The sequence below is a fragment of the Oryctolagus cuniculus genome, chromosome 4 (assembly GCF_051225735.1).
Source record: "Oryctolagus cuniculus isolate XC-2025 breed Fujian yellow rabbit chromosome 4, ASM5122573v1, whole genome shotgun sequence".
Classification (NCBI taxonomy): Eukaryota; Metazoa; Chordata; class Mammalia; order Lagomorpha; family Leporidae; genus Oryctolagus; species Oryctolagus cuniculus.
The window spans coordinates 174,361,224-174,381,393 of record NC_142870.1 but is presented as its reverse complement, the minus strand read 5'-3'; the positions used below and the strand labels follow the sequence as shown (position 1 = coordinate 174,381,393).

General features: G+C 52.6%; 1 protein-coding gene across 10 annotated transcripts in view; it reads left to right on the top strand.

Moving 5' to 3' along the window:
* Positions 1 to 20,170, top strand: part of OXSR1 (oxidative stress responsive kinase 1) — a 105,940-nt gene that overhangs the window by 47,304 nt on the left and 38,466 nt on the right. For 9 of the 10 annotated variants that reach the window (XR_016232948.1, XR_016232949.1, XM_070073033.2 and 6 more), the window contains exons 5-6: positions 10,933 to 10,988; positions 16,877 to 16,986. Coding sequence is in view for 8 of the 10 variants with exons in the window: in XM_070073033.2 (XP_069929134.1) it covers positions 10,933 to 10,988; positions 16,877 to 16,986 (166 nt within the window). In the remaining 2 variants the exon portion in view is untranslated. The remainder of the gene's footprint in view (positions 1 to 10,932; positions 10,989 to 16,876; positions 16,987 to 20,170) is intronic. The other variant, XM_089331365.1, reaches the window with a different exon arrangement.

The following is a 20,170-nucleotide window of genomic DNA, read 5'->3' as shown; positions in this document are numbered from 1 at the left end:
CTCTCACGTGTGTGCAGGGGCCCAAGCACTTGGACCATCCTCTGCTGCTTTCCCAGGCACATTAGCAGTGAGCTGGATAGGAAATGGAGCAGCTGGGATTCTCCATATAGGATGCCGGAATGCAGGTGGTGCCTTTACTTGTTATGCCACAGCACTGGCCCCAATTTTTCTTTTTCTTTTTAAAAAAGATGTACTTATTTATTTGAAAGACAGTTACTGAGAAAGAGAGAGAGAGATCTTCTCTTCGCTCTTTTTACTCCCCAAATGGCTGCAACGGCCAGGGCTGGGCCAGGCCAAAGCCAGGCGCCTGGAACTCCATCCGGATTTCCATGTGGGTGGCAGGGGCGGCAAGCACTTGGGCCATCTGTCATCCACTGCTTTCCCAGGCACGTTAACAGGGAGCTGGATCGGAAGTGGAGCAGCCAGGACTAGAACCGGTGCTCATATGGGATGCCGGCGCTGCAGCTGCTTAACCCACCGTGCCACAGTGCTGCCCCTCCTCTTATTTTTTTTATAGATTTATTTATTTCTTTGAAAAGCAGAGTGATAGAGGAGGGGGAGGCGGGGAGAAATGTCTCTTCCATCCACTGGTTCATTCCCCAGGTGGCTGCAACAACCAGGGCTGGCCCAGGCCCAAGCCAGAGCCTGGAACTCCATCCAGCTCCTCCACGTGGGTGGTGGGGGCCCTGATGCTTGCTGTCTCCCGTTTTCCCGGGTGCGTTGTTGGGGAGCTGGGTGTGAAGTGGAGCAGCGAGGGGGCTTGAACTGGACTGATACGGGAGGCCAGCCAGGTGGTTCCAACGCTGGGTGCATCCTGTATTGGTGTCAGTTAATTCACTGTAGCTTGTATGTCTTGAATATTGTGTTAGTAGACTATACCCTGTTTAAGTTTTGTGTGTGGGTTCTGGCGTACCTCTGTGGGCTATGCTTCCAACTGCAATTTGGGTTTTGGAGTCCTGGCTGTATTGTTTTTATTTTTTGCATGGTACTGCTGGGACTGCCGTCCGGTTCCTGCGGATGCCACCTGTGAGAGTGGAGTGTACTTCTGTGGGCCTGATGCTGCTGAGAGCGGGTGGGAGGTGGGTCCGTAAGTGCTCCCCAGGGGTCTGGGAGAGGCCAGCTGTGCTCCTGGTGTGGCCGCGTGGATCTGCCTGCTGCACTGAGCGGGGGCAGAGGATGAAGTTCCCCAGTCTGCTCTCATCGCCGCCACTGTTCTGGGTTGGGGCCCACCTGCGTCTCCAAGTGTGGAGTTGGGAGCGGTGCCCCCTGCTGGCACTCTGCACGTCTGCCAGAGAGCTGGCTTAGTGTTGCTTTTTTTGAGCAAATTCTTGCTTTTGAGTTTGAAGTTGGTTTCCTTGGGGACTCCCTGTGTCTGGGTGGCTTGGTAGTCAGCCAGGGCGCGGCAGAGGTGGTGACCACACAGCGGGAGCCTGCAAGGCTCTGTGTGCATCAGTGGATCTGTCTGTGGGTGTAGACGTGCGTGTTTTCAGGCTCTGCTCCCGTCTCGCTTGTGGCTTTCTGTGTTTGCTGTGCCCATTCTGCATCCTCCGGTGCTGGGGTGGAAACTGCACGCCCTCCTGTGCCGGCCGTGTGTCTGCGTCTGGACTGCAGCCACAGTCTCGCAGAGCCGCTGCCGGCCCTCCTGCGGCCGCCCTTGAGAGTCACGGCCGCTGACCGTCGCTGGGCTCAGCTGCTGCCCACCAGTCTCATCTCGTGGGCCCCTGCTGCCTGGCAGAAAAGCCGCCAGCCACGCTGGTCTCTGCACCTAGCGGAGCCTGCGCGCACCCTGGGCGGGCTGAGCTGGCACAGAGGCTGCTGCTCTTAGCTGGTGGGCAGCAGCGGTTCGGGCACGACGTCCGCAGGTTGGTTTCCAGGTCACTGCAGTGGCAGATTCATCGGGCGTGTCCAGCTTCTACGTTGCTTTTAAGGGGGGGCAGATCTGCCTCACTCAGCTGTAGCTGAGAGAGAGAGAGAGAGAGGGAGGTCTTCCATCCCCTGATTCACTCCCCATATGGCTGCAATGGCCAGACTGGACCAACACAAAGCCAGGAGCCAGGAGGTTTCTCTGGGTCTCCCAGAAGTGGAGCAGCCGGGATTCAAACTGGTGCCCATATGGGATGCAGGTGGTGCGGTGGCTTCACCCGCTACGCCATAGCCCTGCCCCTACATTTTGTATTATTAAATTCCAAATAAGAACTCAGCTTACATATCGCTGTTACTAATTTCACTTGCAGGTGAAGATGATGTGCCCTTAGGTTAAGATTCGCGTGGGCTCACAGAATGGTTGTGAAGAGATTGTGATGGCTTGTGCAGCTGGCTCTGAGGCCGTTGGAGTGGGGGTTTCAAAGGTGGTTTTTGCAATGACATCGACTCAAGCTAATGCTTTCTGAGTGACAGCCCCTCGGGTAACTTTGAAAGGAATGACACTCATTTAGCTAAATGGTCTATTTTATAGAGCTAGTGTGAGCAGCCGTACAAAGCGTCTGAACTTTTTTGTGCCTGAATTTTGCAGGAATCACTGAACTCCTCGTGCTCCTTGTTTGTGTGACCCGGGTGTCTGACAGCTGTCGTTTCCTCTGTGTCTTTTAACACTTCTTGCAGCAGGTGTACTGACTACAGAGTTCCTTAATTTGTTGTCTGAAAAAGTCTTCATTTCAAAGATGTATTTGTTTATTTATTTGAAAGTCATAGTTAGAGCGAGCGAGTGAGCTGCTTCCCTCCCCAGATGGCCACAGTAGTTGGGGCTGGCCAGGCCAGAGCCAGGGGTCTGGACCTTCATCCAGGTCTCCCAGTACTTGGGCCGTCATCTGCTGTTTTCCCAGGCATACTAGCAGGGAACTGGATCGCAGGTGGAGCAGGTGGGACTCGAACTGGCACCCATGTGGGATGTCAGCATGGCTGCAGGTGGTGCATACCCGCTACTCCACAGCACCAGCCCACAGTGAGACTTTAAAAGTGCCCCCCTAATTCTCAGCTGCAGCCCAGACTGGGAACCACTATGTAAGACTGTAGCAGGAACCGCAACTGAGATAAATTGCGACTTAAACAAGCTGAGCAGAAAGCTGCTTTCGTGGGGCCCAGAGATAGAGGTTTCAGTGGGTTTTGCCGTTCCTCGTATCTGTGATGTCCAGTTATTCCAGGCAGGTCTGTGTGTTAGCCAGTGGAGCGGGATAGGTAATTTTCCTTCACCATACAGTGTTTCCCCTTGGCTCTCCAGGTTTCAGAGATTTGAGTACGATGGCTAGATCTGTAAATCAGACCGAAGGATTTCTGGTTCTTTTTATTGGTGTCAATTCGCTCTCTCTTTTCTTTTTTTTAAAGATTTTGTTTGTTTGTTTGTTTGAGAGGTAGAGTTAGGGACAGAGAGAGAGAGAGAGAGAGAGAGAGGTCTTCCATCCACTGGTTCACTCCCCAGATGACTACAGTGGCCAGGACTGAGCCGATCCAAAGCCAGGAGCTTCCTCCAGGTCTCCCAGGTGGTGCAAGGGCCCAAGGACTGGGCCATCGTCTGCTGCTTTTCCAGGCCACAGCAGAGAGCTGGATGGGAAGAGAAGCTGAAGGCGCGGGCAGAGCTTAGCCTTCTACACCGCAGCACCGGCCCCTGAAGTGTTTATCTGCAACCCAGAGAGGTTGGCTGTCGCAGAAACGTTGGATATTTTAAGTCGGTTTAACATTCCTGCATGTGTATGTGTGCACTTCTAGCTTTTGTGTGGATTCATTGCTTCTCCTGCCCTCGCGTTCAGGTTTTCCATAAACTGTGCCTAGTGATGAGTAATAAAAATGGTAGGGAGGAGACTTGTGCTCTATACTGATGCAACAGTCGGACACGTCCTTTAATCTTAGAAAATCGTAGAAGGGATGTGTGACTCTGGGCAGCAGTGACATGTAAGACATGGCATTAAGCAGAGAAAAACAAAACTCACTGTTCTTGCTGTTGAAGAGTGGACGGGAGATGTGACTGGTGGGCCTGCTGGGTGCTTGACATTCTTGGCAGCAGAGTGAGAAGGTTCTTTGGAGATTGTGTTGTTTCCAGACACTTAGTTATACAGTTTTTTAAAACTTTCTATTTTTATTTATTTGAAAGAGAGAGAGATAGAGAGAGACATAGACAGAGATCTTGCCTCCACTAGTTCCCTTCCCAAATGCCCACAACAGCCCGGCCTAGAGCAGGCCAGACCAGGAGCCAGGAACTTGAGAACTCTGCCGTGTCGTGGGCCATCGCCTGCTGCCTCCCAGGGTGTGCATCAGCAGGTGCTGAGTTGAGGCACAGCTGGGATGTGAACGCAGGCACTGCGGTATGGCACGTCGCGTCCTAAGCGGTATCGGCCACCATGCCAACTGCCCACCCCTTCGTTCCCCGCTTCCCTGCAGGGTCAGTTGTTCTGTGGTGTGTGAAGACAGCAGTGACCCTTGGGCCGGCACCGCGGCTCACTAGGCTAATCCTCCGCCTTGCGGCGCCGGCACACCGGGTTCTAGTCCCAGTTGGGGTGCCGGATTCTGTCCCGGTTGCCCCTCTTCCAGGCCAGCCCTCTGCTGTGGCCAGGGAGTGCAGTGGAGGATGGCCCAGGTGCTTGGGCCCTGCACCCCATGGGAGACCAGGAAAAGCACCTGGCTCCTGGCTCCTGCCATCGGATCAGCGCGGTGCGCCGGCCGCGGCGGCCATTGGAGGGTGAACCAACGGCAAAGGAAGACCTTTCTCTCTGTCTCTCTCTTTCACTGTCCACTCTGCCTGTCAAAATAAAAACAAAAACAAAAACAAAACAAAACAAAAAGACAGCAGTGACCCTTGGTGCTCCTTATTTTTTCTCACGGAAGCCGTTCCTCACTTGGCACTTCTGGTATCAAACGGCTGTTTGAATTATTTTTAAAGATTTAGTTATTTATTTGAAAGAGTCATAGGAACACAGAGGCAGAGAGAAAGAAAGAGATGGATCTTCCATCAGCTGATTCACTCCCCACATGGCTGCAATGACCAGGCCAGTCAGGAGCCGGGAGCTTCGTCCAGGTCTCCCAGGTGGGTGGCACAGGCCCGAGCACTTGGGCCAGCCTCCACTGCTTTCCACGGCCACAGCAAGGAGCTGGATCCACAGTGGGCAGCTGGGACTCCGAATGGCAGCCATAGGGATCCAGTGCCGCGGCAGTGGTCTCACCCACGATGTCCTGGCCCCGCTCCACAGTTTGAATATTTACAGCCATGTGTATGTGTTACCCACTCAAGTAACACTTGGTAAGCTTGTGGCTTCCCTAAGTGAAGAGACAGTAATCTGCCTTCAGGAGGCTGCGTTTTGAGGAGGCCTTCTCCTGATTGATTCCCCCCACCCCTCCCCTCCCCCTTCCCCTCCTCCCCCTCCTCCTCCTCCTCCCCCCCCCTCCTCCCTCTCCTCCCCCTCCTCTTCCCTCTCCTTCCCTCCCCCTCCCTCTCCTCCCCTCCCCCTCCCCTTCCCCTCCCTCTCTCCTTTCTCTTCTCTTCTCTTTTCTTCTCTTCTCTTCTCTTCTCTTCTCTTCTCTTCTCTTCTCTTCTCTTCTCCTTTGGTCACTTTATTAAATTATATTAGTTTCAACTACTAAATAGCACTTTGGTGAAAACACAGTATATTGTCATACTCCAATGCTTTTCTTTAAAATCATTCCAGTCCTTAATATATGTTACAAGGGGCCAGCACTGTGGCATAGGAGATAAAGCCACTGCCTGCAGTGCTGGCATCTCATGGGCGCTGGTTCGAGTCCCAGCTGCTCCACTTTCTACCCAGCTCTCTGCTGTGGCCTGGGAGAGCAGTGGAAGATGGTCCAAGTCCTTGGGCCCTGCACCCGCATGGGACACCTCGAGGGAGCTCCCAGCTCCTGGCTTCGGATTGGTGCTCCAGCTGTTGTGGCCATCTGGGGAGTGAATCAGTGGATAGAAGACCCCTCGCTCTCTCGCTCTCTCTCTCTCTGCTTCTCCTTCTCTCTGTGTAACTGACTTTTGAATAAATAAACAAATCTTAAAGGAAGAAGCACCATCTTTCCACAGTACTTGAGATACTCAATACGGAGCTAACACAGTGAAACAGAGGCAAAGGCAAAGCCTTCACAGTTGTGCGATTTCAGCAGCAAAACTGGGTGGTGGACTGAAACACGACAGGGACAAAGCGTGTACAAAGAGATAAAACAGATGACAAAATATTGAGAATTAGCAGGCAAAACCGTATCGCAAGCAACATTTTAAATTGTCATTTTTAAGCAATTGCAACTATTTAAACATATAAAACAAATATAAAGTGAGCTTTTAGTATCATTGATGTGATTTTTTAAAAAATGTTAAAACTTGATGGTATGGCTGGGCCGTGGTATAGTAGGTTAAGCTTCTTTCTGCAGCGTCGGCATTCCATACGGGCACCGGTGCCTGTCCCGGCTGCTGCTCTTCTGGTCCAGCTCTCTGCTGTGACCTGGGAGAGCAGCAGAAGATGCCCAAACCCTTGGGCCCCTGCACCCACGTGGGAGACCTAGAAGAAGCTCCTGGCTCCTGGCTTTGGATCGGTCCAGCTCTGGCCATTGCGGCCATTTGGGGAGTGAACCAGCAGATGGAAGGCCTCTCTCTGTGTCTGTAACTCTAACTCTCAAATAAATAAATAAAATCTTAAACACACACACACACACACACACACAACTTGATGGTATACTCAGAGCATGTGTTAGAAAGCTAAAATGTTAAGTGAGAAGAATGTATGGCAAGTCGTCTTAAGTTTTCTATCAAACCCTGATTTCTGGTTAATCCTTCTAAGTATTGTCTTTTTCTTTTAAGGATTTAATTATTTATATGAAAGTCAGAATTAGAGATGATCCGTCTGCTGGTTCCCTCCTCCAGATAGCTGCAACAGCCAGCGCTGGGCCAGGACAAAGCCAGGAGCCAGGAACCACTTGCAGGTCTCCTACGTGTGTGGCAGGGGCCCGAGTACTTGGGCCATCCTCCACTGCCTTTGCAGGCACATTAGCAGGGGAGTGGATTGGAACTGGAGCGGCTGGGACACATGTGGGATGCTAGTCTCACAGGTGGTGGCTTTACTCACTACGCCACAGCACTAACCCTAGTATTATTATTGTTATTTTTTTTTTTTTTTAGGATTTTATTTATTTATTTGAGAGGTAGTTACAGACAGTGGGAGGGAGAGACAGAGAGGCCTTCCTTCCGTTGGTTCACTCCCCAAATGGCTGCAACAGCCAGAGCTGTGCCGATCCGAAGCCAGGAGCCAGGAGCTTCTTCTTGGTCTCCCCTGCAGGTGCGGGGGCCCAAGCACTTGGGCCATCCTCCACTGCCTTCCCAGGCCACAGCAGAGAGCTGGCCTGGAAGAGGAGCAGCCAGGACTAAAACCGGTGCCCATATGGGATGGTGGCGCCGCAGGCGGAGGATTAACCTACTGCACCACAGCGCGGCCCCTCCCAGTATTATTCTTTAAGTCCATGGTGGACAAGGTTTGTAAGGTTTCCTGAAGTTTTCATGTCTCTGTCTTTGAGTAAATAGTTAGACCATATTGAAAATTCCCAAGTCTGGTAAATTAGGTTCAAAGTATTCTGGACTTTTAGAAACACCACCTGATAACAGTTGGCTGGAGTGTGCTGCCTTCAAATGTTTGTCTCATCAATCTTGTCTTTTTTCATTTCTTAAGTAAACACACCTACAACCCTCAATAAAGAAATTTGATGAGATGGCTAACATAACCCCAGACCCATGGAACTCGCTAGTGATCTTACCGTGGGCGGTAGGGCGCCCCCGCCAGGCCACCCTATGCTCCAGGGCGCTTCACCACCCGCCACTCAAGATAGGAATGGAGATTGTGTCGTCCAGACAGCTGAGACAGGCTCAGCTCGTGGGAAACTCGCTCTCATCCGGTGGTACCAGAGCGGATCCTCCACCCGGCTTGCTTTTTTCTGAAGCTCTTACCCGTCTCCACTGCCTTTTTGTCACATCTCAGAAGTGGTTTTGCCGTACCTAGCGGTCTCCGTAGTGAAAGACAGTGCTTTTGTTCAAGAAACTTGGGCAACTAAATTATACGTGAATACAATTAGAGGCCATTTTTTATAGACACGTAAGGAGCATGTGATGATTTTCTAGCAAAAGCTCATGATGGGGTGTTAGATAGATTAGTTTTCTTCAGGGCTAGACTGAAAGTACCAAACTCTGAAACAGTTTTAGAAAATTTAAGTTAAGCTGAGGGAAAAGACCCTGAAGAGAGAACAGAAGAGCATGGTGGCCGGTGATCCGTGTGCGTCAGAGGAGCCAGTCCGCTGGAGAGTGCCCCCTGTGTGCTCCACGCAGTCGCTAGGAGAGCGAGCTTCCGTCTGCCGGTTCACTCCCAGGTGGCAGTGCTGGGCCAGGCTGAAGCCAGGAGCCTGACTAGGGGCCAGTTCATAGCCAGCGGGTCAGAAGCGGTTAAACAGCCTGGGCCCGTGTTGTGGCACCTTGAGTTAAGCCAGCATCCAGTATGAGTGCTGATTTGAGTCCCAGTCCTGGCTGCTCCCTTCCAGTCATCCGGGAAAGCAGCACAGATGGCCCGAGTGCTTAGGCCTCTACCATCCATGCGGGAGAGCGGGTGGAGTTCCTGGCACTTGGCTTTGGCCTGGGCCAGCCTGGGCCATCTAAAAGTAGAGGGAAAGGGGACCAGAGAGGACGAAGTGTGCATTTCACTGGCTCCTGTCCACGGCAAACAAGGCCTTCCCCCCAGCCGGCCTTGCTTCTCTCTCCTCTGAGCTCCAAGATGGCCTTTCTTTTTGTTTTAATTACAAAATGACCATGTGAGTACATTCCAGAAAGATACTTAAATTACTCCCTTAACTTTGATCCCTTCCCTTCCCTTCCCTCCCCCTCCCCTCCCCCTCCTCTCCCCTCCCGTCCCCCTCCCTTCCCTCCCTTCCCTTCCCCCTTCCTTCCCCCTTCCTTCCCCCTTCCTTCCCCTTTCCCTTCCCCCTTCCTTCCCCCTTCCTTCCTTCCCCTTCCCTTCCCCCTTCCTTCCCCCTTCCTCCCTTCCCCCTTCCTTCCTTCCCCCTTCCTTCCTTCCCCTTCCTTCCCCTTCCCTTCCTTCCTTCCTTCCCCCTTCCTTCCTTCCCCCTCCTTCCTTCCTTCCTTCCTTCCTCCCTCCCTCCCTCCCTCCCTCCCTCCCTTCCTTCCTTCCTTCCGACAGAGTGACAGAGAGACAGAGAGACAGAGAGAGGTCTTCTATCCACTGGTTCACTCCCCAGATGGCTGCAAGCTGGCTGATCTGAAGCCAGGAGCCTGGAGCTTCTTCTGGGTCTTCCACGTGGCTGCAGAGGGCCAAGGAGTCGGGCTTTTACTGCTTTCCCAGGATGTAGCAGAGAGCTGATCCCATCCATTTATATAAAAGGAAGTTTTCCTTGCTCTCTAGTAGGTATATATGAGTGTAGAAAGGAGTATGTTTGTATAACATCGGTTTTTTTTGAAACATTTATTTATTTATTTGAAAGACAGACTTACAGAGAGGAGAGGCACACACAGAGAGGTCTTCCATCTGCTGGTTCACTTCCCAGATGGCTGCAACAGCCTGGAGCTGCACTGATCCAAAGCCAGGAGCTTCTTCCCGGTCTCCCAAGAGGGTTCAGGGGCCTACAGACTTGGACCATCTTTTACTGCTTTCCCAGGCCACAGCAGAGAGCTGGATGGGAAGTGGAGCAGCAGGGACTTGAACTGGCACCCATATTGGATGCTGGCACAGCAGGCGGCGGCTTTACCTGCTACGCCACAGCTCTGGCCCCATTACATTAGTTTTGTCGTAAAATACACTGCCTTCCTGTTTGATTTGTTTACTTAACTGTAGGTGTTAGTGTGTCTTGTCACATATGTTGATTGTTCTAGTTCTTGGATTTAGCTATGAATTTAACCTTTCTACTATTGTTTTCCTATATTGTTACCATGTTTTATTAATACAGTGTTGCAGTAGAATCCTTGTACGTTGTGAGAATTTTTCTAGGGTATGAAGAAACGGATTTGCTACTCCTAGAAATTTTTACTGTGTTCAGGTACTGCTGCCACTACTACCACCAATACGACTACCACCACACTGTTCGTATCACTGTGTGGGAAATAGGTTGTAGATTGAGTGGACGGTATGTCACTTCTGTTGGGAGATGTGTCCAGATATGTCATAGGTACATATGTGATAATTCGGCTGTTAACACTTGAAATAGTACTAAACAAGGGGCCGGGCTGTGGCACAGTGGGTTAGCACCCTGGCCTGAAGCGCCAGCATCCTCCTAGGGGTGTGTGTGTGTGTGTGTGAGAGAGAGAGAGAGAGGAGAGAAGAGAGAGTCACTCACTCTCTGACACTCAAATGCCAATTAAAGTTTTTTTCTGATCAATTAGGTGAGGTGTGGGAGTTGGGGCAGCAGGGAGCAAGCAGTCTGATTTTTTTTTAGTGTTTAGTTGATATAGAAAAAAGTATATTTAAAGTGTAGAATTAGTTTGTGGTAGCTGACATGACACCTTTCAGCTACTGGTATCCTAATGAAGAATGTGGAATCGTCTTGGGTTTTCTAGATATTACAGTGAGAGCTGTACCTTATTGTGGCTTTCTGTTTAGTGTTTGGATTTTAAGTGAAGGTACCTCAGAGTTCATGGAACGTAGAATTATAAGTTTATTTTGATACAAGGATTTTGAAATCCATACGTACGAGTGTTCTTGGAGAAGCCCATGGAAGTGTGTATTATAAACTACTGTGTGTAGATTTCAAAATGTTTTTGCACCAAAATAAACATATAGTCATTTTATGTTTCTGTAAACTTTTCAAGTGACCAAACATTTTAAAATTTTAACTCTTGGTCTTAATATCTTTTAAAACAAAAAGGAATGGTTAAATATTATTAACATTCTATAAACTTAGTAAACAACTAAATTATATTGTACATAATAGGTGTTTTTAATATGCAACTTTTTTTTCTTAAAGAGATGTGAAAGCTGGAAATATTCTTCTTGGAGAAGATGGATCAGTGCAGATTGCAGGTAATTGGTGTTCGTGGTTTTGGTCAGTGGTGGGGCCCGCTGCGTCCCTCGAACCAGGCGCCCAGTGCCGGCTCGTCCCTGCCGACTCGGCTTCCTGCAGTCGCCTTCAGTCCTGATCTTCTGTTTGCCTTCCAGTGCTCAGGGCTGCCGTGGGTCCTGCCGCTCTGTGCTTTCCTGTGCGGGGGGGTGGTGAGTGAGGCCGCACCTGTGCTGGGCGTGGCCTGTGTCAGGAGAGCGCCTGGGGAGCGGACGTGTGCTAGGCTCAGTGGCCGCACTGAAGGGTCGGTCAAGAGCTGGAGTCCAGGCTGGGACTCCGTCACGGCCGGGAAGCTGCCTCAGTCAGACCAGCTTCCTCTCGGGTTGTAGGACACTCAGTTCGTAAGCCACACAAATCGTAAATTACTTCCTCAGCTGTTAGATGGTAATTTAGACAAGCATCTTCATGTCCTTGAGGTAAGATAGTGCTTTTTATTTTATTTTTGTGCTAAATGGCAGAAGAGATGATTTATTGTACTTGTGTCACACTTGGCCACGACTGATAAAGGTGTCGTATGCACTCGTCAGCTAAAACAGGACCACAGACACCAGTGACAGTCACACGTGAAGGTATTGAAGGAGAGGCAGGGCAGCGGCAGACTGTCGGGACCAACATGCCGCCAGAGCGCGGCCCCAGCAGGGCTCACACAGCTGTTTCTAGTGCTCTGTCCACTAGGGCTCACAGTTTTCACCCCTGGTATGCAGTGATCAACAACAGAAAGCCCAGACTATGCTTGTGAGATAACAGGTAACAATAACAGACCCCAGATACGGTTGTAGCGTAACAGTGCAGGGCGCAGTTCGTGGGACTTGGGCCCACATAGTTCCACAAGATGCACCCTTAGCCGTTAGCAAGCAGAGCTAATATGTACAGCAGTTAGCTTTTAGCCGCACTCACTCCATTTTGATTTCGACTCACAGAGGAACTAGTCCGGAGTGGCCCAGGCCCAGGCAGAGGCCGCCAGGGGCTGTGTTTCGGTGTCAGCAAAGTGGTCTCATAGGTGGTTTCTCCGACGTGTTAGCGATCGTAGTTCCAGATCTTTCAAGACACGTTGTAGAGAGTAGCAGGCAGTCCCCGGGCCGCCACCTCTCCTGGCTGCGGTGCCCAGCCCAGCCTTCACCTGACCTCTCCTCCTCCTCACTGTGCACTTCAGCCTCTGCACTCGGTCCTGCCCCACGAGGCTCTGACACGCAGAGGCTTTCAAGAAGACGGCGCTGCAGCCAAGAGGAAGGCAGTACTTTCTAATGCTGCATAAAGATCTAACATGGGGGCCGGCACCGTGCGCAGGCATCCACGTGGGCGGCGGTTCCAGTCCCGGCTGCTCCTCTTCCAGGCCAGCTCTCTGCTGTGGCCTGGGAAGGCAGTGGAGGATGGCCCGAATGCTGGGCCCTGCACCCCATGGGAGACCAGGAGGAAGCACCTGGCTCCTGGCTTCGGATCAGCGCAGCTGCAGCCATTTGGGGAGTGCACCAACAGAAGGAAGACCTTTCTCTCTGTCTCTCTCTCTCACTGTCTGTAACTCTACCTGTCAAATAAATAAAATCTTAAAGAAAGCCTAACATAGAAGTAAATATTGATAAATTCAAGTCCTTTAAATTGGCAACTTTGTTTATCAAAACAGGAACAGCTTATCACTTTTTTTGAAAAGCATATTTTTTAATGTTTTTTGTCTTTTATTTTTTAATTTTTTAATTTTTTTTTTTTTTTTAGTTAGAGAGGGAGAGAGGTACTTATTTATTTGAAAGGCAGAGTTACAGGGAGGTAGAGGCAGAGAGAGAGGGAGGGAGGGAGGGAGAGAGGTCTTCCATCGCTGCTTCACTCCCCAGATGGCTGCAGTGGCCGGAGCTGTGCCAATCAGGAGCCAGGAGCGTCTAACCCCGCCCTTATGGGATTCAGGCACTGCAGGTGGCGGCTGTACCCATTATGCCACAGCACCTGCCCTTGAATCTGTTCTTAGCTTTATGTGTGGATTGACTGTTTCTTTGGCATTGTCATTCACACTCCTTAGCTGATGCTGGAGCTACAGTCTGTCGGCTTGCTTGGTTGTGATTGGAAGCCCGCAGGTGCACAGCCTCTGGCGGTCCAGAAGTCTGGGTCATTATTATGTTCCTAATGTAAAATGCTACATACGTGAAAGCTACTTGGTTTTAAAATTCAAAAGAATCGCCCAACTAAACCTGACAATGTATTGTTTGTGATTTGACTGCATCTTTATTATTATAGTTAAGTGTTTTAAGACATAGTATAGTTTTCCCTGCTAGCTGGTTGTAATAATACCTAGTAAGTATTGGATGCGTGGTGGGTTACAGGGAGTACTCTCAGGTTGTTAATTCACTTGATCCGCAGCAGCCTCCTGGGTGGGCCCTGTGCCTGTGCATTGCCTGCAGACACAGCCGTTGTGCAGCAAAGACAGGACGTGCCAAGTCTACCTGCTGGGCGGAGAGTGCCCTCTGGGAGCTCTCGTTCCCCTCAAAGGCACTTTCAAGTGTTGTTTCCTTTTTATTTCTTTTAAGGTTTTATTTTATTTATTTGAAATGCAGAGTTACAGAGTGAGCGAGTGAGAGGGCTCTTCCATATGCTGGTTCATTCCCAAATGGCTGCAGTGGCCGGTGCTGGACTGATCCTAAGCCGGGAGCTTCTTCTGGGTCTGCCATGGGGGTGCAGCGGCCCAAGGACTTGAGTTGTCTTCCACTGCTTCCCGTGCACATTAGCAGGGGTCTGGGTTGGAGTGGAGCATCCAGGTTCCAACTGTGGCCCATGTGGGATGCGGACACTGCAGGCATGGCCTCACCTGCTGAACCACTACACTGACCCCGACTTGTTTGTTGTTGCTACAAATGAACATTTTAAAGTTCCTAGATAGTTTAGAAGTATTAGAACATTAAGATTATTTTTAGGCCGGCGCCACGGCTCACTAGGCTAATCCTCCGCCTTGCGGCGCCGGCACACCGGGTTCTAGTCCCGGTTGGGGCGCCGGATTCTGTCCCGGTTGCCCCTCTTCCAGGCAAGCTCTCTGCTGTGGCCAGGGAGTGCAGTGGAGGATGGCCCAAGTGCTTGGGCCCTGCACCCCATGGGAGACCAGGAGAAGCACCTGGCGGCGGCCATTGGAGGGTGAACCAACGGCAAAGGAAGACCTTTCTCTCTGTCTCTCTCTCTCACTGTCCACTCTGCCTGTCAAAAATTAAAAAAAAAAAAAAAGGAAAGGAAAAAAAAGATTATTTTTAAAGTAAGGATTTTGAAATTTATTTTTATTTATTTATTAGAGAGCAAGAATGTGAGTGCACTCCCGTTGTTGGCTCACTCCCGAAATTCCTGCAGGGGCTGGGGGTCCGGAGCTCGGAACTAGGAACTCAGCCCAGGTCTCCCGCTTGAGTGGCAGGACCCCAGCTGCTTGAGCTATCACTGCGGCCTCTTAGGGCCTGCGTTAGCAAGCAGCTGCAATTAGATGTCAGAGCTGGCTTCGAACCCAGGTAGACAGGGATGCCACTCAACCGCTGGGCCACACAGCTGCCCGAGATTGCTTCTGCTGAGGGCGCACACTGCTAAGCCACTGCTTGTAGTATTGGAGGCCACTTTGATCCCAGCTGCTCCACTGTGTTTTTTTTTTTTTTAAGACTTATTTCTTTATTCGAAAGGCAGAGATAGAAGGAGGGCTGAAGCCAGGAGCAAGGGCCCGAGGACCTGGGCCATCTTCTGCTGCTTTCCTAGGTGAATTAGCAGGGAGCTGGATAGGAAGTGAAGAAGCCAGGACTTGAACCAGCATCCATTTTGGATGCTGGCATTGCAAGTGGAGACTTAACCTTTTCGCCAGTGCCAGCCCCTGTTCCACTTTTGATCCAGGTCCTGCTGATGCCCCTGGGAAGTCAGCGAAGGATGCACCAGTGAGCCCCAGCCATCCACGTAGGAAACCCAGATGCAGTTCCTGGCTCTCGGCTGTGACCGTTTGGGAAGAGAATCAGCAGAGAGAGCTCTGTCTCCCTCCGTGCCTCTCCTGCTCTGCCTTTCAGATAATAAATCTTCTTTTTAAATATTTATTTATTGAAGGGCAGAGTTAGAGAGAGGGGGGTCTTCCATCCACTGGTATACTCCCCAGATGGCTGCAACAGCTGGAGCTGAGCCAATTTGAAGCCAGGTCTCCCATGTGGGTTCAGGGACCCAAAAACTTGGGCCATCTTCTGCTGCTTTCCCAGGCCTAAGCAGAGAGCTGGATGGGAAGCGGAGCGGCCGGGACTAGAACTGGCCGCCATATGGGATGGTGGCACTGCAAGCAGTGGCTTCACCCGCTACGCCACAGCGCTGGCCCCGTAAATAAGTCTATTTATTTATTCATTTATTTTTTAAGTCCATCTTGTGTAGACTTGCTGTTTTATACTGTGACAATACTTGCTCCACAAGGGCTGAGTTCACAGACTTCTGGATCTGGAGTTGCAGAGTGTGCAGTGCTAAAAGTGTCTGTCTCCCACTGGGCTTGTCCACAGGTATTCTGTTTTCAAATACAGACTCATTTTACATGCTACAGAATATTCTGAAATCGAGAACAAAGAGACTCCGATACGATGTAGAAAACCTGCATTATGTTAGGAATCAGGGGTTGTCACTGGCTAGCTTCACCAAGGGGGATTTCTTCAGTGTGCTGGGGGCACACAGAGCCAGTTCCCTGAGCAGCGAGGCCTCGCAGGCAGGCAGCCGGCTGTGCGGACCTGGAGGGCGCAGCTCTGGCTGTGGCTCGGCTCCGGGAGCCCGGTGCTTGTGTCTCCGCCCCGGCTGCAGACCTCCGGGAGCCTGTGCTCGGGCTGCTTGGAGCGAGGTGTCTCGCCCTGGCTCAGATCAGCCGTGCTCGTGAGAGCCGAGGTCAGAGAGCACCGATGCAGGCCCAGGTTCAGTCCCACAGGCAGAGGAGCGGTGTGGGACAGGCCGAGGAGCGGTGCGGGACAGGCAGCCCTCCGCGGCAGGGACAGGCCGAGGAGCAGTGCGGGACAGGCCGAGGAGCGGTGCGGGACAGGCAGCCGAGCGGTGTGGGACAGGCAGCCCTCCGCGGCAGGGGCTGGTACCTTGGCTTCAGCGTTGGGGGTTAACTTCTTTGTAGAAAGATTCTTGAGACCTGGGTGAGCTGAGTTACCAGTGTCACACATCTGTTGGCAAATGAGGATATACAATTAGGATTACTACATTTGTTCTGGACCAAGTTCTTGAGAACTTTTTGAATGCCAATCTATAAAGGATTGATTGGATTCTATAAAGGATTGATTGGATTCTATAAAGAATTGATTGGATTCTTTAGGGTTTTTTGAGCTGCAGTGACCATGTCAAAGTAATAATTGGACTAGTGTTGTGGTGTAATAGGTAAAGCCAGGTTGAGTCCTGGCTGCCCCCCTTCTGATCCAGCTCTCTGCCGTGGCCTGGGAGAGCAGTGGAGGATGGCCCAGGTCCTTGGGCCCTGCACCCGTGTGGGAGACCTGGAAGAACCTACTGGCTTCTGGCCTCAGCCTGGCCCAGTGCTGGCCATTGCGACCATTTGGGAAATTAATCAGCAGATGGAAGATCTCTCTCTGTCTCTCCCTCTCTCTGTAACTCTGCCTTTGAAATAAATAAATCTTTATAAAAAAAAAGCGATCACCAGAAAATGAATGAATCTGGTAAGTAGTATGTAGGGTGGGTGTGAGCAAGGAGTCAAATCTGAGTTAATGGAGTGAGGAACCTGAGGCGGTGCCTTGATCTATCTGAAATTCCAGCTAACAGAAGAGAAGTGGCCGTCTGCCGTGCGTGTGGGCCAGTGGCCGCGTCGTGCTGCTTTCCTGGTGTTAATGTATTCACTGTGCTGTTCCTGTCTTCCTGGCACATTCTCTTTCAGACTTTGGAGTTAGTGCTTTTCTGGCAACCGGCGGTGACATCACCCGGAATAAAGTGAGGAAGACGTTTGTGGGCACCCCTTGCTGGATGGCACCTGAAGTGATGGAGCAGGTACCGTGTGCCGCGTGCCTTGTCTCTCTACAGCGGTTCCAGGCTGGTTACGAAGCCGAACAGTCTTAGTCGTATTTGCTCTCGCTTGATTTACCATGTTAGCTCTGGGAAATACATGTCTCTTCTTTGGTTAAGACTTTACCCTTAAAAACAAAACACAACACCATCTAGAGCTTTACAAGGGCTGTGAGCGCAGGGTTTACTTGCCCGCAGCAGCCTGAGGAGTGGTCGGGCACGGTTGCCTTGGTAATTCCTTCGCACGGTGACGTGCCCGCGTCTGCTCCCCTGCGGTCCTCACGGCTCCGTCCTGGAAGGACCGCGTCCTCACGGCTGTCCTAGAAGGACCGTGTCCTCACGGCTGTCCTGGAAGGATGCGTCCTCACGGCCCTGTCCTGGAAGGATGCGTCCTCACGGCTCTGTCCTGGAAGGACCGCGTCCTCACGGCTCCGTCCTGGAAGGATGCGTCCTCACGGCTGTCCTGGAAGGACCGCGTCCTCACGGCTGTCCTGGAAGGACCGCGTCCTCACGGCTGTCCTGGAAGGATGCGTCCTCACGGCTCCGTCCTGGAAGGACCGCGTCCTCACGGCTCCGTCCTGGAAGGACCGCGTCCTCACGGCTCCGTCCTGGAAGGACCGCGTCCTCACGGCTCCGTCCTGGAAGGACCGCGTCCTCACGGCTCCGTCCTGGAAGGACCGCGTCCTCACGGCTCCGTCCTGGAAGGACCGCGTCCTCACGGCTCCGTCCTGGAAGGACCGCGTCCTCACGGCTCCGTCCTGGAAGGACCGCGTCCTCACGGCTCCGTCCTGGAAGGACCGCGTCCTCACGGCTCCGTCCTGGAAGGATGCGTCCTCACGGCTGTCCTGGAAGGATGCGTCCTCACGGCTCCGTCCTGGAAGGACCGCGTCCTCACGGCTCCGTCCTGGAAGGATGCGTCCTCACGGCTGTCCTGGAAGGATGCGTCCTCACGGCTGTCCTGGAAGGACCGCGTCCTCACGGCTCCGTCCTAGAAGGATGCGTCCTCACGGCTCCGTCCTAGAAGGATGCGTCCTCACGGCTCCGTCCTAGAAGGATGCGTCCTCACGGCTCCGTCCTGGAAGGATGCGTCCTCACGGCTGTCCTGGAAGGATGCGTCCTCACAGCTCTGTCCTGGAAGGACCGCGTCCTCACGGCTGTCCTGGAAGGACCGCGTCCTCACGGCTCCGTCCTGGAAGGACCGCGTCCTCACGGCTGTCCTGGAAGGACCGCGTCCTCACGGCTCCGTCCTGGAAGGACCGCGTCCTCACGGCTCCGTCCTGGAAGGATGCGTCCTCACGGCTCTGTCCTAGAAGGATGCGTCCTCACGGCTCCGTCCTAGAAGGATGCGTCCTCACGGCTCCGTCCTGGAAGGATGCGTCCTCACGGCTCCGTCCTGGAAGGACCGCGTCCTCACGGCTCCGTCCTGGAAGGACCGCGTCCTCACGGCTATCTCCTGGAAGGACTGCGTCCCCAGCTGCTGTGGCTGGGTGTGAGTGCACCCCTCCTTTAAGGAAACTGCTGCTTCTCAAACAGGGCTCATTTCTTACTGCTTCTCACCTCTTGGTGCGTGGGAGACCGCTGGCACCCCCGCTCCATCCACTTGCCAGCCTCCTCTGACTCGGCTCGCCTTCCCCGCAGCCCTGCTCACCCCTTCCCTGCCGGCCTCCTCTGACTTGGCTCGCCTTCCCTGCAGCCCTCCTCACCCCTTCCCTGCCGGCCTCCTCTGACTCGGCTCGCCTTCCCCGCAGCCCTCCTCACCCCTTCCCTGCTGGCCTCCTCTGGCCCGCCTTCCCCGCAGCCCTCCTCACCCCTTCCCTGCCGGCCTCCTCCAGCTCGTCTTCCCCGCAGCCCTCCTCACCCCTTCCCTGCTGGCCTCCTCCAGCTCGCCTTCCCCGCAGCCCTCCTCACCCCTTCCCTGCCCCCCGCAGCCCTCCTCACCCCTTCCCTGCCCCCCACAGCTCTCCTCACCCCTTCCCTGCCGGCCTCCTCCGGCTCGCCTTCCCTGCAGCCCTCCTCACCCCTTCCCTGGCTGTCCTGCTCTTCTCGGGGCCTTGACACTTCGATCCGTGCTCTGCTTCCTGATGGTTTCTGAATTACATTCAAGCCGCCTCGTTTGCTGAGTCTGCGGACTGGTGTTTCCGTCCCCATTTCTCTTAGGCTGCTTTACGTAGACGTCTCCCAGGTGTTCCGAGCCCAGTGTGTGGAGACCTGAACTCACTGTTCCGATGAGGACGATGGGGACGCTGGGCACACGTCGTCTGACGGCACAGATGAGGATGAGGGCGTGTTCTCAGTCCCACGCGTACACAGTGGGGGTACACACTGCACCCGCGAGCAGAGGAGCAAGGGGCGCTGGCGGTCGGCTCCGCAGCCGTGGCTGAGCCCTGCGAGGGATGAGCGGGGCTGCGAGGGCTGCGGGCTGCTGAGCAGGAGTCTTGCACTGCTGTCTCGCCAGGTGCCTCCGTCTTAAGGCAGCACGAACGTGGGGCCTCCGTCTTAAGGCAGCGCTGCCAAACCCGTTACCTCCTGCATGTAGCGTGGAGCATTTAAATTTAGAAGCACATGCTGTTGGCAGTATAGAAGGAGGCAAATCTGTCAGTAAAGTGCCGTCAGCAGTTCTATAACATTCACACCCTTTGTAAGTTTTTCATTTTAGAGGTTAAGGTGATGAAATACCATACACAGAACATCAGGGACCCCAAACAGTTACTACCACTGTGGGAATTTTTAGTTCTTTCTCATCTCTTTTTAACTGGAGTATGTACCTGTTTGTAATTGTCTCGAGACCTAGGAGCAGGGACAGGTGTTGGCCTCGTGGTTGCAATGCCAGTTAAGGGACCTGCATCCCACCATGGAGTGCGGGGGCTTGAGTCCTGGCTCCTCTCCCAGTCCCAGCTTATGGTTGGTGCTCACTCTGGGGGCAGCAGGTGACGGTGGGCCTGCCACCTGCGTGGGAAACCTGGAGAGTCACGGACTGGCTTTGGCCTGACACGACCTTGGCTGTTGGGGGAGGTGTGGAACTGATCCAGAGGATGAAAACTGCCAGTGTCCGTCTATTTCTGCGTGTCAAATAAATAAAGTAATAGGATTATCTCAGAGATCCAAAGTTTTAAAACTTACAATTTCATATTTTGTAAGTATTTTGTAAAAATCAGTTGTCCATATTTTC